Source organism: Papilio polytes, unplaced genomic scaffold (genome assembly GCF_000836215.1).
Source record: "Papilio polytes unplaced genomic scaffold, Ppol_1.0 DF824292.1, whole genome shotgun sequence".
NCBI classification, from domain to species: domain Eukaryota; kingdom Metazoa; phylum Arthropoda; class Insecta; order Lepidoptera; family Papilionidae; genus Papilio; species Papilio polytes.
Window position 1 is genome coordinate 1,226,851 of NW_013524912.1, and position 17,155 is coordinate 1,244,005.

The 17,155-nt window shown below is 31.0% G+C and overlaps 3 protein-coding genes across 5 annotated transcripts in view; 1 reads left to right on the forward strand and 2 right to left on the reverse strand.

The window, feature by feature from the left end:
* Positions 1-2,366, forward strand: part of LOC106102539 (tyrosine-protein kinase Abl-like) — a 42,152-nt gene extending 39,786 nt beyond the window's left edge. The window contains exon 13 of the mRNA XM_013282054.1: positions 2,301-2,366. Coding sequence (XP_013137508.1) covers positions 2,301-2,366 — 66 coding nt within the window. The remainder of the gene's footprint in view (positions 1-2,300) is intronic.
* LOC106102989 (alpha-tubulin N-acetyltransferase-like) lies at positions 1-10,457 on the reverse strand. 3 transcript variants are annotated; one of them, XM_013282634.1, is made up of 8 exons: positions 10,276-10,457; positions 9,149-9,301; positions 8,028-8,199; positions 7,683-7,834; positions 7,502-7,577; positions 6,661-6,707; positions 6,409-6,465; positions 4,561-4,625 (listed from the first exon to the last, which is right to left on the reverse strand). In XM_013282634.1, the coding sequence occupies exons 1-7, from the start codon at positions 10,383-10,385 to the stop codon at positions 6,456-6,458; spliced, it is 720 nt and encodes a 239-aa protein (XP_013138088.1). In that variant the 5' UTR covers positions 10,386-10,457; the 3' UTR covers positions 4,561-4,625; positions 6,409-6,455. The 3 variants fall into 3 exon arrangements, with proteins under 3 accessions (XP_013138073.1, XP_013138088.1, XP_013138080.1); XM_013282619.1 differs by lacking the exon at positions 6,409-6,465 and having other exon boundaries at positions 1-4,625; XM_013282626.1 differs by lacking the exon at positions 4,561-4,625 and having other exon boundaries at positions 6,291-6,465.
* Positions 10,458-12,908: 2,451 nt separating this feature from the next.
* On the reverse strand, positions 12,909-16,329 carry LOC106102600 (alpha-tubulin N-acetyltransferase-like). The gene is made up of 8 exons (XM_013282131.1): positions 16,074-16,329; positions 15,698-15,850; positions 15,009-15,180; positions 14,730-14,881; positions 14,340-14,400; positions 14,156-14,202; positions 13,438-13,510; positions 12,909-13,215 (listed from the first exon to the last, which is right to left on the reverse strand). The coding sequence occupies exons 1-8, from the start codon at positions 16,181-16,183 to the stop codon at positions 13,162-13,164; spliced, it is 822 nt and encodes a 273-aa protein (XP_013137585.1). The 5' UTR covers positions 16,184-16,329; the 3' UTR covers positions 12,909-13,161.
* Positions 16,330-17,155: the final 826 nt, after the last annotated feature.

Below are 17,155 nucleotides of genomic sequence, written 5' to 3' on the forward strand. Positions count from 1 at the left end.
ACGCATCAAATTTTCACTTGGTTTACGCATCAAATTTTCACTTTGTTTACGCATCAAATTTTCACTTGGTTTACGCATCAAATTTTCACTTAGTTTACGCATCGAATTTGGTTGTAGTTGATATTGATATATGTCCATAATTTATATAACTTTAACCGTATCTTGTATCTACCATTCCAGACAACATTCTTGACTGGCATTTAGTATTTTAAATATAACAATACCTGTATTAGATTTAATCACAATCCTACACAAATATTTATAAACCAAAGAAGCGGATATGTATTGATGTATTTCGATATATGTTCGTTAGTACCAACCTGTTGCCGCCATGTTAACCAGCGAATACACTCAAATTAGGCTTTTAGTTGTAAGTTTTAATATAACATAATGATTGTATGAGTGTGTGCGTACCTTCGTGCGTGCGTGCATGCGTGCAAGCATGCATGCGTGTGTGCGTACGTGCGTGCATGCGTACGTGTTTCGTGTGCAGTACAAAACCCAGTTACGCGAAGTTTATTGATAGTCACAAAGGTAACAGTGGATCAATTCGCGGCTCAAGTACAACGCTGTAACCGAATTTATTCCTTGTAATTATAATATTTCATGTAGTTTAGTTCAACATAATGATATAACATTCAGTGTCGGTACCAAAGATAATTCAATTCTAAAACATCTAACATGTGAATATTTAAAGATGCAAACATCTATCAAACGAAATTTGTTTTTATGCTATCTATAAATTGGACTTGATTGTGGGGACAAGAAACAAAAAAATAACTACAAAACTCATATTCTTGATTCTTTACACGTTGAAGTGATTTACTCTATATTTCCGTAAAGAATGTCATCTCAGTATGTTGAATGATTTGTTCAATAAATAACAATTACATAACATAGGTTAAACAAGTCTATATATTGTAGTCATGTAGTCAAAAATCTTTCGCATTCGTTGTAAATAAATTTTATATTTAAAGACTGAGAATTGATTGATATGATGAATGGTTGAGTATACTTCTTATTACATAATTGCATAGTTTTTAAAACCTCTTATTCATCAACAAGCACTTTTAGATCCGTAGTTTAATTTTATATTATAACTTTCGATGCGTATATGTTCAGTGCCAAATGACGTGGGATTCCTGATTAGAGAAGCGGGAAGCGTTCTTAAATGCATATCTCTGCTTAAATTCTTGTCTTCACGTTGAAATTATGATTGACAAATATGTGTTTGTAACGTTTGATACGTTTTCGTTAATTTTGAGATAGAATGTACACAGTTTTTTTCAAATTAATCTTATTTTGATGGTATTTGTATATTTATATGATAAAACATTTAGCATTTATAGTGTTAGTCTTATGAATGATGCGATCACATTCAATAGCTTGAGAGTCGCTTCAGGGCCTACTGTCGAAACCCTCGCCCCCTTCCACGCCTCAGAACACTGACGCAGACCAATGTTGCCAATATAACCCCAAAAATCCTCAGCACTGACTGTAAGTATTGCTGTCTCTTACATTCTCTTTGAAATAATAGAGACACCAATATAAAGACAAGTGTCACAGCTGTCAAACATCAGTGTAACGCACTGTCCAAAATAGTAAGTCTTAGCGTGTGCGTACAAACAATATCAGTAGTGTTCTGTATCAGTGTCCTACCCTCGTGTGAAAGTAAATTGTATGTGAGTGAAGACGCGCCCTCACTTGAGCAAACGCATCGTAGTTGGCTTGTAATTTATTTAAGAATCGACTTCTCTACGCGACATTATTTAAGTTAGCATACTGTGATACGGCTTTTTAATCTGTATGATGATGCTCAATATTTCATTCAGTGATTGTTATTACAATTATTGGAAAATGTTAAGGTAATTTAATAAATCACTATATTATAATATTCGAGTAGTGGCGGTTTCTTTATATTTAATATTTAAGGTTAATACTGACATATGCTAGTCTTTATTATAAATGTATTTCGTTGTAAGATTGAGAATATACGTAAGTTCTCTGAAATAAAAACGCGTACAATCCTTGAAACTATTTTAATAATCATTATATTGGAAGTAAGATTTTTGTTTGTGTAAAGTCAAAGTGTGGTTCAACGATATTGGTACCTAAATAGTACAGTCAGTGGTAACATATCAGATAAAAAAACAAGTTAATAAAATGGCCTAATTGTAATGAATGGTCATCGTGCCAAGACATTCCCGTGTTAGTTTAATGTACAATATATTGAGTATAATTTAAACTGTGCTTAATCTTATTTTTCCTATATATTTATTTGTACTATAGCTTATTTTTAGTTCAACTACGGTATACGAATTTTGGAGCTGACTGTACGTACTTTTGTTAACACGCCGATAGATTGAAATTGGATGCAGTTTGAATTTAATTAATCTTATTTAATATTTCTTGTTTTATTTTCTTGTAATTTATTGCTAATTTAGTTATGAAAGTATTTGACGTATTGATTTTTAATTGTTTTACAACCAATATACTTTTTATATTATTTTCAGTTATATGGTATTATTCTCATTTTTTATTTTATCTTTATTAATTATTATGCTACATTGTAATTTTACTATATTTAGGCTATAATGATATGCTGGATGTAAATCTTATTAGTTTGTTTTTTAATATATATCTTTGACTATGTTAACCAATTCAACGGCATCCGATTGAGATAAAGAATGGTAAGAACGATCGTGGATCCCTTTGATATTTAGCACGAAGCCTCTCGTTATCAGAAGGCTTTCTTATTAGAATTTTCGTTTTATAGTGTTAGTGCACTCTGGAGAAGTTATGCTCAAATCGGAACGAATTTAAATGAGTGCAAGACGCGGTGCCTTGTAAGAAACCCGGGCGAGACGCGTGCATTGCTAACGAGCGTTTGTGCGGATCAAAAGATATTTATTTTTATTAGTACTTTATATGAAATTGACGCGTACACACGCGTTTGTATTTATCATCGGCCATTACTATTTCCGGCTTACGCTCGTCCGCAGCCTTGGGTTTTCTAGTCGGACGTGAAACAGTATGAGGGATGTTAAACGAGTTGCTTTTCAGAGCGTATTATCACATTATTTCTCTATGGTGTATTGGAATTCGGCTGGTGACAATACTGTTATCGTAATTTAACAACGGTGGTACGGTTCTAATAGAGATATGCTGCGAAATTCATATTTTAAAGCGATAAACTTGTAGAATCACGGAATGCTAAGATCTTCCGATACTTATTGGGTTATTTTAACATTCTCTTAAGAACCACTACTTCGATCTCGATGTTATAGTTACATGTGCCGGTCGCAATATTTTCATGTACCCTTTAAATGTTAGTTTGTAGAATCCAAAGATAAAAAAAAAATTATGTGCGGATATTCAATTGTAATGGAAATAAAAGTTCATTTTGACTTGGCTTTTTATTTAAACTCCTGCTTTTACTAGATCCTTGGAATTTTAAAGCGGACCGTAGGTCTACTACGTAGAATAAAGTTACCAGCTAAAAATGAGAGTTACTAGATAAAAATATAACGAGGTTTTTTTTGCGTCCACCTGTTCCTCCTAAGTTTGAATTTCTGTCATAAAAACTACAACCGAGAGATTTGGGTAAAAATGAAACCAGTTATTCAAAAACATATTTTTATTTGATTAAATTATGTGATATATGGAATGCATTTTATTGTTATTTAATTACTATAACATATTAGAATTTGAGTTAATTAATCAATTTGTCCACAGATTTTAAATGCCTACAGTAATCTCACCAAGATTAAGATATTCTATCAACGCTTTCCAATATTTTTTTTATATAAACGCTCATAACTTCCAATCTATTAAAAATATTATAATTATTAATACTAGCGTTTTATTGATAGAAATATTAATTCCATTTTCATAGAATGGTTTTTATGAAATTGGATTTCGGTCTTATTAATTGCGATAAAGTAAGATAAATATTTAGCATCTAGTAATACATACATTTTCCTCCTGTAGACTGAAATCGCATCACGAGATTCATAACTCGAAGAAAAGAATAGAATACTTTTTCTCCCTTTGTATAATAATAGCACAAAGAGACCACATAAAGTACACCTTACACACAATCGATTACGTATAAGTGTTTTAAGCAATAATATTAAAATCTTTAATAAATATTCACCACTACTAAATGACAACGAGCATACAACAGTTAGCGTTTAGTGCAATCGCCCGTAACTTCCCTGAGCGAGGGCTTGGCAAAGCAATAAACAATTTATTCTTTCTAGCAACACACAAGTAGCAATGGATTCAACGTATTATTGAATATTTAGCTCAATAACGCTCAAGGTTTTTGACAAAATTACCAAAGTTTTTTATGATGGAATTTCAGGTCTACGTAGCCCTGATCGGTCAGTTGACTGTCGGAGTGTTGAGAAGTCGCGCTTTCAAGTTGGACACTAGCCTCGGCTTCGACAACTTTAGCGCAATCGAAAGTTAAAGTGGAAGGCCGCTCTGGGGGTTTGCTGGTGGTCTTGGCGGCCTCAATCGGGTCCTGAGATTCCAGCTTAGACGCGGGCTTCGCCACCGCTACCTCCCATCGCTCTTCGGACGTCTCGGCCTCCGCCTCCGAGATCGATGACTCTGATTCACTGCATTAAACAGTCAGAATGTTTTACTTAATGTAACTTTGTGCTACAAGGTACACGGTTCAAGTTTAAGACATTGCATTTAACAGCGCCGGGCGCTTGATTTGACAAATTAGTCAAAATAGTAAGACTTCGAAGACCAGCTGTGGTTCACTTTAGTAGAGCGTCGTATAGTGCAGTTGTAAATAGGGCTATCCCTAGCTTACTTAGCTTCCAAAAGAAAATATATGTGAGACAAAGGGACGCTTTACAAATCCAACTTAGCCGAAAGACTACACACGAGTGTTTAGTCGCAGTAATATTTTGGATGAAAAGCCTAATACTTTCAGTGCCACCGACTCCTCTTGTGAAGTCACTTGCACAACATTTTTACTGGCATCGGTCGTACTCAGTGCAAGTATTTTACGTGGTGCAATGTTGCAATAAAATAGTTTTACTGCTTTTAATATCTATCTCTGTTGGGAATTAAAACACGAAGGTTGCAAGATTTTTTCAGCTAAGTATAAGTGCAAAAGCTGATGCATACTTAACAAACATCATCTAAATGAGAATGTGAAACCTCAACCCTTTTATGTTACATAAAAGCATGTGTGCATTTTTGCTATTGGCCGTGATTACTTGTTGAATTATTTTGTACTTCTAATCTTAAGTTACTTCGGTACTTTCTTCAGTTATCTTAAAAGCATGGAAGGTCATGTGACGGAATGGAATAGGAAAATAAACAGAAAAATATCTACAAATCATACTGAAAAAATATATTTAACAAAATAAAGCTCTAAATATTGGAGCATTTAAACAACACAAAACGTTATAACATCACTTTACCAATAATACTATTCTATCAGTCTCTGTAAATCTTTAATTATTATAACTTATTTATTTACATTTAAAAATGTACAACAAAAAATCTCCATAATACCCACTAGCGGTCGTCAGCAACGAAGTAACGTTGTTATTGCGTAACTAATAAAAAAAATGGTATAGAAGTCTACAGACAGTAGACAGTGCAGTGCTTTTAAGAAATCAATAAATTCCATCAATATTTCTTTACCATCCAAAAGATTCTTAACCACAACTATTCTTTTATTATTTACATTATAAAGAGACATAAAAAATCGTCAAGGATAAAATAATTTGTAGATTTTTTTATAATTGCACTTAACAAATATGCACATTAATTTATATGTATAATTACTATTTAACTGTTATTTTTATTTATAAAAACTTCATTATCTTATGAAATACAATGAGTGTTAGTTAATGGTTATACTGAGAATTACATTACAAGAACAAATACACACTTCGGGGGAAAACAATTCTTGGGTTTATTAGTTTTTTATTCATTAATAATGAATTTTGTATGTATAGTTTATGAAGAGTAACATTAACATGCAAGTATTTACAAACATCAATAAACAACGCTTTCACACAATTTGGATACCAAAAGCTGCTAAAACTTGATCAAGCCTTTTATAATTTGCTTCATTTGTGGTATAATATGAAGGAAAAAACATAATAAAACATGCAATTTCCATGAGCTAATTATGCATATTATAATTTTGCTATTAAATCATTTACTTAATTACTAAATCTTTGAATTCCAAATTTTATTTCTTTCCAGTATAAATTTTCTATATGTCTAAAATCAATTGAAAACTAATTTGAAATTTGATTTGTTATTTTGTTTTTTTAATTATTAATATTTAGATACATTTAACTTAATTTCCTTATCTCTTGTATATTTCACAATAATATAAAATAAATACGTGGTATAAAAATAGTGCACCTAAAAAAGGTTTTTCTTTCTGGTGATGAGAAACGTCTGCTCCTTCATTAATTACAACTGAAATGCAACCAAAATAAGAAAAGCTAAATAAAAAAACAAAGTAATTTAATGTGTAAAGCTGAGAAATAGTGTGAATTAAGATTTAATAAAACAATATGCTTTAATTTGAGAAAGTCATTAGAAGCATTAATTAGGAACATTAATGAAATGACTTGGAAAAGAACATTTGTATGTTTATTTAAAAAAAATTACCTTTTCTGTGACATAGTACTTGAAGAAGAGCTCCCTCCGTGTATCACCTGCAATGCGACAGATACATAATAAGAAACTATCATCAACTTGCCCTTATCCCTTACGGAGGGTCAGCACAGTATGTGCTGCTCTTCCATACATCTCTATCAGCCTTCATATCTGAATCCACTCCTTTCTTAAGCATATCCTCTTTCACACAATCCATCCATAATTTCTTCGGTCTTCCTCTTCCTTTGTAGCCATCCACAATCATTCTTAACACTTTCTGGTTTATGTCCCCATCGTCTCGTCATATAACATGTCCACGATCCACACATCCATACCACGCTATAATAAGAAACTATATTAAAAAGAAAGTTTATAATAGGCTAACTCCTTCATGTTACGATTTTTAATCCCGGTATTTTCATTACATCATGTAATCATTGTTTATGCATGTTAAGTAATTTAAGCAAGATGTGTTTATTTGTAATTGTAGTTACATGATGCCATGTGTGTTTGGATTACTAAATAGAAATCAATGAATGTCATGTAATTATGTTGATAAGCCTAATTTAAATAATTGAATAAATAAATAAATTACTTTTCAATTAATTCTTTAATACAATATCATTTAACAAGAAATAATGAAAATTGCAGTATCTCAATAGACTATCAGGAAAAAAAACGATTTAATAAGTTAACAATTATTTACCAAAGAGAAAGGTTTATTACTAAAATTTCTACTAGAGAACAAATAATTCAAGAATAACTTAATGGTGAATTAAAGAGCTAACTAAGTAGAAGTAAATGATCTTACAGGCACATTTTATCAATACTACAGTATGAGATATTTACTTACTGCACTAACTTCACTTGCCCACCTTCGCATCACGGGATGGGGTTTTAAATCCATTTTTTCCATTGGTTTGGCCGACCTGGGGAAGTAGAGAAATTTTTAATCTATACTATTAAAAGAAAGATTAAAAAAAAACAGTAGCACATTATGCCTGTAATTTTTATTAAATGTAAAAATACTTTACCCCATAAATGGTGATTCAAAAAATTTTTCACTTATTGCGAAATTGTTCGACTGTCTTATAACTTTGTTGAAATTATAATGTTTCTTAAGGAACTCCAACATTTTTGGAGACGGCCCATCTATTGCCAGATCATATGGCTTCAACTTCTCATCCTGGACAATTGAAACATTTCAATCGCAAAAAGTGTACATTGTTTATTAATCCAATAAATCTTAATAGGAAAATATTGAAGAAAGTAATATAGCTGTTTTCAGAAACTGGACATTTGATTTATATACTTTGTTTTCTTAAATCCATGCAGGGTTTTTATTGTAAACTAATTTTAAGTATTAACATTTAACATACCTCCAACATGTAGTCAAACAACTTTTTACCGAATCCACTTCTCTGCCTATTGTCAATTACAAAGAAGTCTAAAACACACATGGGTGTAGCTATTACTAATTTATTTTGTTTGTCATATAGGAACAATTTTTTCATGCCAATTTTTAATATGCCAATCACTTCGCCAGCTCCCCTAAAAAGAAGGTTTTTAAACAAAATTGAATGTTACTACTTAAATTGTAGTCACCAAAATATGTTCCTGTTACATTTTTCATTCTTGTTACATTGTGGTCTATACTGTTCAATATATCTATGCTGTTTTACTATTTTACTACTATTATAAATGTGACAGTTCAGATGGATCAATGGATGTTTGTTAGTTTGTAGCCTATATGGCTGAAGGGATCGCTGTGAAATTTGGCATAGACATAGATAATAGTCTAAAAGTATGAATAGGGTGCACTTTAGTTTCTTTTATAATCTGTCTAAATAATTTAGATTAGTTTGACAATTCACTTCAAATTTAGTAGGGATGGTTGTGTAAAATCAGTTATGAATCTCATCTATTTTGTATTTTTATTCTTATAGAAGTTGGAATCAATAGATTTATAGTTATAACTTATGAATTAAAAAAAAACACTGCATTCTCAAATTAATAATGACCATAACAAATAATGAGCGTAAATAAATGTTTATTACTACTACAGCCATACGTAATCGAATTGGATTTCGCTATATTTTCTGTCACTGCTAAATTCTCTGCACTATAATCAATACTAGAATTGTCCTTTAAATTAGTTAATAAGATAATAATTTTAATTGAGTTTGATAATTATTTAAACCGAATATCGATAGTTCAAAATTGTTCGCTATGCGTGTTTGTTTCGTCACTATAATACCTGTCTATTAAGTATGGCATTTGCTTTCATACAAATTGAATTCGATACTTCATATGCGTCATTTATCAAACTAATCTATCTTATTTAGACAAACTATAATTACATTCAGACGGTGTCAAAAGCTAATATTTAAAAAAGTGATAAGTTGCAACCTGAAGTAATCAATTTTCATTGGTCGTTCTCTATGCCCTTGTTGGATAAATGTTTTAAATCATTAACACAAACTAAGATAAACAAACTTACCCATTACCCTTTTCATCTTTAAGAATATAAAGTTTGTTATTTGGTGAAAGAAGTAGTTTTTCAAGGGTAGTTATATTCTTTTTTAAACCCTGAGCTTTGGTTGACATTTGGCCTATACTATTGATAATTTCCTCCAGACTAAAAAACTTCACCCTGAAAAAGTTATTTAATGTGCTCATTTTGTGTAGGATATGCATAATTTAATTTCTTGTAGATAGCAGAAAAGAAATGTAATGAAACAATATCTTGTATGGAAATTCATAAGTATACAATCTTTACAATTTTGACAGGAAGTCCTTTAAAAAGATCTGATAAGCATAGAGTTAAAATTAACTTTTGGAGGTGAGAACTACTAGCCGCCAGCCCACCTTCATTCATTGGTTCATATAGTACATTGCAGTAAGCCATTACCTGCCAATTTAGTTGTTGAGATGCATCTTCTTAACAGTTCAAGCCTATGTGATCTGAACTTTAGGCCAGATAGTGGTAAAGCTCACTTAACATCTTCGCAAGAATGGGCCGGCTGGCTCGACATAATACCACAACCACACAGAAGACAGGAGTGAAGTAGGAGCAATTCCATGTTTTGTCTGATAAGTGTGGTGCCAGAGTTTTGGTATGTTTCCAGTCTGTACCATTGCTAATAACGCAACAATGGTCAGATATACACGCACCCTATCACATATGGCTCAAAGCTATATATAAAATAGACTATCAACCAAATTTTGATATAAAGAACGGGATTCTCGGTTTTCTTTTTCGGAAACAGTTTCGTGACCTTGCCGTTTCTTTTGAGCTCAAAACTATAATTTTAGCTAGCAATGTTACTAATAGAGGAAATCCCGAACTGTTGTGGGCCATCTTGCGATTTCTATTTGACTGACAATTGATATTGTAAAGTCCTTTTCTTCCAGAGAGTCTTGATCAAATAGACAATAATTTAGAATTTACGAGTAAAATCGTTTCGTTTTACGCCGGTTGCACACGTGGCGGGTCACAAGCAAAACGTAAGTCTGTTCTGTGCGTATAGTTTATTAAAATATTTACAAGCTTCAAGCAACCGGCATTTCTTTGTTGAAGATGTCCAGTAAATGCGTACAAAAAAGGCTAAAATATTTAACACTTACCTTGCTTCTTCATCAAAATATCGGCCGCGTCCTGGAATATCCGCGGCCGTAATCGTGGAAATATCTTTCTTAAATAGATCATTAACTGATAGTAAGTTTGGGGTATTCATTATAGTTAACGAATAGCTAGAAAAACTCACAATTCACAAGCACAAAATACTTTTTAAAAGAGATATTACGATCTGCAACATAGATAATACAAATATATATTATATACTGAGATCATAGATAATACATAATATACTGAGATCAGTGTTGCCAATACCTGGCCGTGTACTTCGTGTATAGTTTGTCTAAATAAGATAGATTAGTTTGATAAATGACGTATATAAGTATCGAATTCAATTTCTATGAATATAAATGCCATACTTAATAAACAGGTATCATAGTGGCGACAAACACGCATAGCGAACAATTTGGAACTATCGATATTCGGTTTAAATAAATATCGAACTCGATTAATTTATTATATTCTTATTAACCTTTCCTATAGGAAAATTCTAGTATTGATTATAGTCTAGAGAATTTAGCGATGACAGAAATAATAGCGAAATCGATTCGATTACGGACGGCTATAGTAGTAATAAACATTTATTTAAGCTCATTATTTGTTATGGTCATTATTAATTTGAGAAAACAGTGTTTTTTTTTTAAATCCATAAGTTTTAACTATAAATCTACAAAATCTAATCTAATCTAAAAAAAATCGATAATCGATAAGAATCATGAGATTTTACACAACCATCCCTACTAAACTTGAAGTGAATTGTCAAACTAATCTAAATTAGACACAGTGTAATAAAGCCGTGTTTGTATAGGAAAAGATTATCAGAGCCTTAGCACCATCAACTAAAACAAGAAATTAGTAGTAAAACTTTAGTTAAATATCGCTATTTTAACGTTTAAAACCAGTGAACTGTGTTAAAATTGTCTCTCCTTTAATTTATAAAATCGCAAATAATTTATTTGAATTTTATTATTCCCGGTACAAATCATAGTTATTCCACAACTATTTTTATTCAGTGAAAATAAATTTATTAAAGAAAAACAATAGATCTTCAAAAAGCCGTAGATTTTGCTGCGGCCTTATTGCTGCGATGGTTTATACAAAAGTTAACAATTTTCGAATAACCTTGATTTTGTTTTATTTTTAAACGAGTCAAAAGCATCACATCGAACAATTAAAAAAACAAGCAAAACTAACTTAATTTTTTATTCAGATTTATACAAACCATTAAACACCGTCTATTTTACAATATAAAAAACATCAGATATCTGTCCAAATTAAGCAATGCAAGGTAAAGAACTATTATTTTAATATTTTTTCGAGGTTCTCATCAACTGAATTGCCTTAAAAACAAAAAAAAAATTTATGGATCTTGCCTGCAGATTTTATTAAAAACATGCCCAATTTCTGAGCTTTCCATGAATATATAATAACTTGGAACTTGTTCAGTCATCCTGCCCATCAGACTGTGCTACTTTCTGTTGTGTGTTTGTTTATTTAGACATTGGAAGTAGCAAGGATTACATATTTTGTATTAAACAAGGTAGTTAAAAACAAAAATTTGCTATCATTCAATGCTTTATTAATTTACTTGGATATAACAGATTTTACAATTTTTAAAACAAAAAACATAAGTAAAAACATCGTTATTTTGATATATCCAAATCCTAAAGAATAATGTAATTAAAAATAGTAAAAGCAACAAATGAAAGTAACAATTTATCTGTTCTTATAATAATCGGTTTATCGATATTTTGAAATATCGCCGATTCGTTACAAATAATTGACATGATATAACAAATATTACAATTAAACATTGAACCATTATAAGGCAATTTAGTAATTTATTGTATTACTTTTTACATTACGTAATTAAATAAAAAAAACAACCTTTATTGACAAACACTTTAGAACTATGTATATATGTTGTGTAAAAACGATTGTACTTATTAAAACATACTGATGATTGATCATAATTTTTTTTTAACAACAAATAGATATTATCTGGGACACTGAGAAATGGCTAAGTTTATTTTTATAAAAATCGTGAAATAGTTGGAATAATGGAGCATGATCAGTCTTAAATGTTACAATGAGATCGATATTTATAAAATTAAGGTAAGCTTTTACTAACTTAAGAAATTTAAATATCAATTAAAATTATTTTAACAAATAATAAATAAAATATCTTTGGCCACATCAGTGTAAATGTAATAAAAACATGTACATAATTTGTTTTATCATATATCACATTTTGATTAAGAGATCACTTTATTTCGATTGTTTATTCTATAAGCCTTAAAGAACTATTTCACTCATAAGCTGTATCATGTAATTATGTAGTATTCAGCCCTTTATTTCGTTTTATATTAATTCAAATTGTTAGGCCAAATTGATATCTAAATAATCTAAATATAAATACAAATAAGAAATTAACAATAATATAAAAATTAACAACGACCGACTATAGTGCATCAACACTTACGGTCTGAATTCTATCAGCAAATAAACATAGAATAGTAGAGTAAGCAAATATTAGTAATAATTTAACTTCATACCGCATTTATTTGTAATATAATATTAAATTCACAAAAAAAAAAAAATTGCTTTAAAGATCATATTTCAAGTATAATTTTGTTTATGTATGTATAAGTACAATAAAATTAATAAATTTTTTACTACAAAACTTTTTTCTGTTTAGTATTTGACTTATACACTAATAAAATTTGTAAATCAATCAAAAAAAAAAAACAAAACACGCTTTAGACTTGCAAACATAAGGAACAATTAGGCAATCTTGACACCAAGAGTAAATTATAGTTTACAAACAGTGCATGCATTTCAAGAAAGGTTTGGGACACTTTTGTTCAATTTTTTCATTAAAATTGCCTTTTCTTTGACACAGAGCTAGAAATGCTGCCCCCGTGGATCACCTGCGATATAACACACATATTACTAAAAACATTGTAATTGGTGGAATAAATAACTTTCTTATGAAGATTGATTAAACTAGCTTTTCAGTGTTTTGAAAAGAAGTTTTTGGTACTGGCAATTATCAAGATGCTTACAAATCTGAAATGCTTTAAAACATATTGTCGATAAATCGACTATTTCTATTTTGATGGGACTTAATAGAAGGTAATTTTGATAGTTACCGCGCCGATTTCACTTGACCATTCTTTCAAAGGTGGACGGCGAGTAGGCTCTGTATTTTGTAACCCGGGTGTGCTAGAAAGATATAAAAAAACAAATTCATATTAATAGACACAAAACATCTTACAAATGGTATATGGTACAATTATTAGCAGTCAAACGTTTGTCAAACATGCTTAAACAATACTGTTATCCACACATTAATGGAAAGTTTCTGTCACACCCATTTTGCAATTTCAATTTACGCAGTAAAGAATGGGATTTATTTCCTTTTAAATAATTCATCAGTGTTTAGACATAACATTTCTATGCATGGATTAGATTTTAAAATAGCAAACTGTTAAAAATTATATAATAAAACAAGTAGAGTAACATTATTCTCTAACACTTATCTAGCCTCTACTATATTCATACAATACATGCATGGTAAAGGTTTCTAATCCTCAAAATCCTCATTTTACACATGCTGTAACATTAAGATGGCTAGTAGTAGTATTAATAAAGAAACGGCGTGATATACTCCGGGCCTGTCCCACCAATGGCTGATAGAGGGTCCGATAGCTTAAAATAACGTCACTGTCAGATAGGGTACCAAAATCCGATATTTTCATCACATATTTTACATGTTACTATATTTTACATGATTTACAATTTGGTGGGACAGGCCAGAAATGTGCCTAATTAAAAACAGAATTTGTAGAATTAAGTAATTCAAATTACCATCTCTGTGAAAATGTTCTTGCGGAATAGCTGTTGCCATGTATCACCTGCAAGGCAACAGATACAAACATATGTATGTATTCATTACAGTCAATGCTAATTTATTCAAAAAAACTGTTTCGGAAAATTATAACACATTGAATTAAAGTGGCTAGCATCTTGTCAATATAAGATTATTACTTACTGCTCCGGCTTCGCTTCTGGGATGGGGTGTTGGTAATACTTCATCTTGTGGCCTGGCTGACCTGCGGTCAATTGGGCAAAAACAAATTGAACTATAATACAAATTCCTAACTTATTATTTCTAAAAAGATAAAATAATTAGTGAAGAATCAAATTTCGGTTTGTGTTTAGGCACAGTTTCGACTAAAAATCTAGTTACCGCTACACTAAACTTCACTTCAGCACATTATCGTATTTCGTATGTTTCGGTTTCGGTCAAAATAGAAATCAAAGCCGAAAGTTCTGTTTCGGATTCAATTTAAAGACCAGTTACGATAGAACACTTAAAATATAAGACATTACTACATTTTGCTTCTATTTGAAGAATTACTTTACTTAAAGTATATCTTACCCTGTGTTTGCAGACTCGAAAAATTTGTCACATACTGCAAAATTGTTGGATTGTTTGAGAACTTCGTTGAAGTTATAGTGCTTTTTGAGGAACTGCAACATTTTTAGAGATGGCCCATCTATTGCTAGCTCATATGGCTTTAACTTCTGATCCTGATCAATTCAGAAAAACATTAAAATCAAAAGAGTATTCTGTATTAATACACTAAATTTTTATAGAAAATATTGAATAAACAAATAAATAATTATATAATTACTCTTAGCAAATCATTTAACATACCTCTAACATGAAGTCAAACAGTTTTTTGCCAAATCCCTGTCTTTGCCTATTTTCGACTACATAAAAATCTAAAACGCACATAGGTGTAGTGATTGATAATTTTCCTTTCCTGCTGTGTAAGAACAATTGCTTAGGGCCAATTTTTAGCATTCCTAACACTTCACCGGCACCCCTTGAAAAAAAAAACAATCATGTTACACAAAATTGTCATTAAACAATTGTTGAGGTATATGTAAGCAAAATCAACTGGAATATATGATTCAGTATTTTTCTCGCCAGTCAATAGTATCAGTATTATAGTTTGTCTGATTAAGGTTGATTAGTTTGATACATCACACATATCATCATTATCATCATCTCCCCTGCCTTATCCTACTCCCGTAAGGTCGGCGCACCGGGTTTTCGTCGTCCAACGCACTCTATCATCCGTCATCTCAGTCATCACTCCCTTCTTGATCATGTCACCTTTCACACAATCCATCCGTAGCGGATAGAACAAGAGAGGGTAGATTTGAAATTGCTCCATAGACAATGCCATATGTAGTCTATGTACTCTTCCAAACTATGATATACATGTGTGCCAAGTCCTAATAAGATTCATTAAGTCACTAGGGAGATACATAGTAGCAGGCATTCATCCATTCATCTATACTTTTGCATTTATAATATTAGTAAGATGTCAAACTTACCCATTACCCTTTTCATCTTTAAGAATGTAAAGTTTGTTATTCGGTGATATAGAGAGTTTTTCTAAGGAAGTAAGAGATTTTTTTAAACCTTGAGCTTTAGCAGACATTTGCCCTATAGTATTAATAATTTCCTCCAGGCTGAAAAACTTTAGCCTGGAAAAACATTTTATGTGGCGTTATTAAATATGTCTATTTTATTAATTTTGTAACGATATTCAGCAGTAAAAATAAATAAAAGCTACTTTGTGTTAAACAGGGTGCGTTATGTTGCTGGTTACAAAGAAAAAAAAGATAAACGTGTGTTTATTTAGCTGTACTCAAAACTAATATATTTGCAATCTGCAAAAACAAACTGCATTTGTATTTTTAGACTTACCTCGAATCTTTGTCAAAGTACCTCCCTCTGAGCGAAAAATCCGCCACCGTAATTATTGAAATATTGTCCTTAAATAAATCATTAACAGATGAAAACACAGTGTTACTCATTTTCCTTTTTAGTTAACTGAAAACAATAGATTAAATATAGCAATAAATTAAATATAACAATAAATAACTTTAACAATAAACGACGGAAACGAAATGACTGGAAATGACCGTTGATGACCGCTTCAGGCTTCAACTTCATGCCAACTGGCCAAAGAGTATGTAACGACATCTAAATGCGAAGTAGAAAAGAGTTTAATGCCTATTATGTTCTAAGAGTATTTTAAGATAATGACAGTGATTGTTTTATAGGGGCACCATGGATGAATTACTAGAACAGGATTGAGCTGTTGTCGAAAAATTGACGCCGAGCGATACCTCAATAACTGTCCGTTCTATCCCTCTCTGGCCATGGTGACTATGTTAAAATATGATTTAAGGATGAATATTATAAAAAACCTTATTTTTGTTTGACGTAAGCTGATTATTGCATTATTATTAGTGTTTATCACACATTTATCTTTATTTCTTATTTTCTACATAATACATTTTATAAGATTTTTATAAAAATAAAATAAAACATATTTTATAAAAATAATAGAGCACCACCGGCTGCGGAATCCAATGACTCAACCACCCAGTGGTCAGGGCTGCAGAGACAGGTACCTTCTCACTATGCGTGCGGCTTCTAAAATAACTGCCTTTTTAATCGGGCCCTTAATCCAACTATCTAGCGAGAGCTTCTTGAGATTATTATTATGTATTAGTGTTATCATTAATGTATTTATTAAAAGTAATACAAAATACTAATTCAGTCATTACTATATAAGTCTTGTAAAGTTTATCTCACAAACCTATGTTATTCCTTATATCTTAAATTAAAACAAAGTTATTTTAATAGAGAAAGGAAGAAATAAATGTATAAGAGTTTGTTATTTGTTCTTGCACTAGAATTGGATAGTCTTGCATGGTCACCGTAATTCTTCACCAATAAATTATGTTTAAAACTATTACGTGTGAAAATATAACGAACAA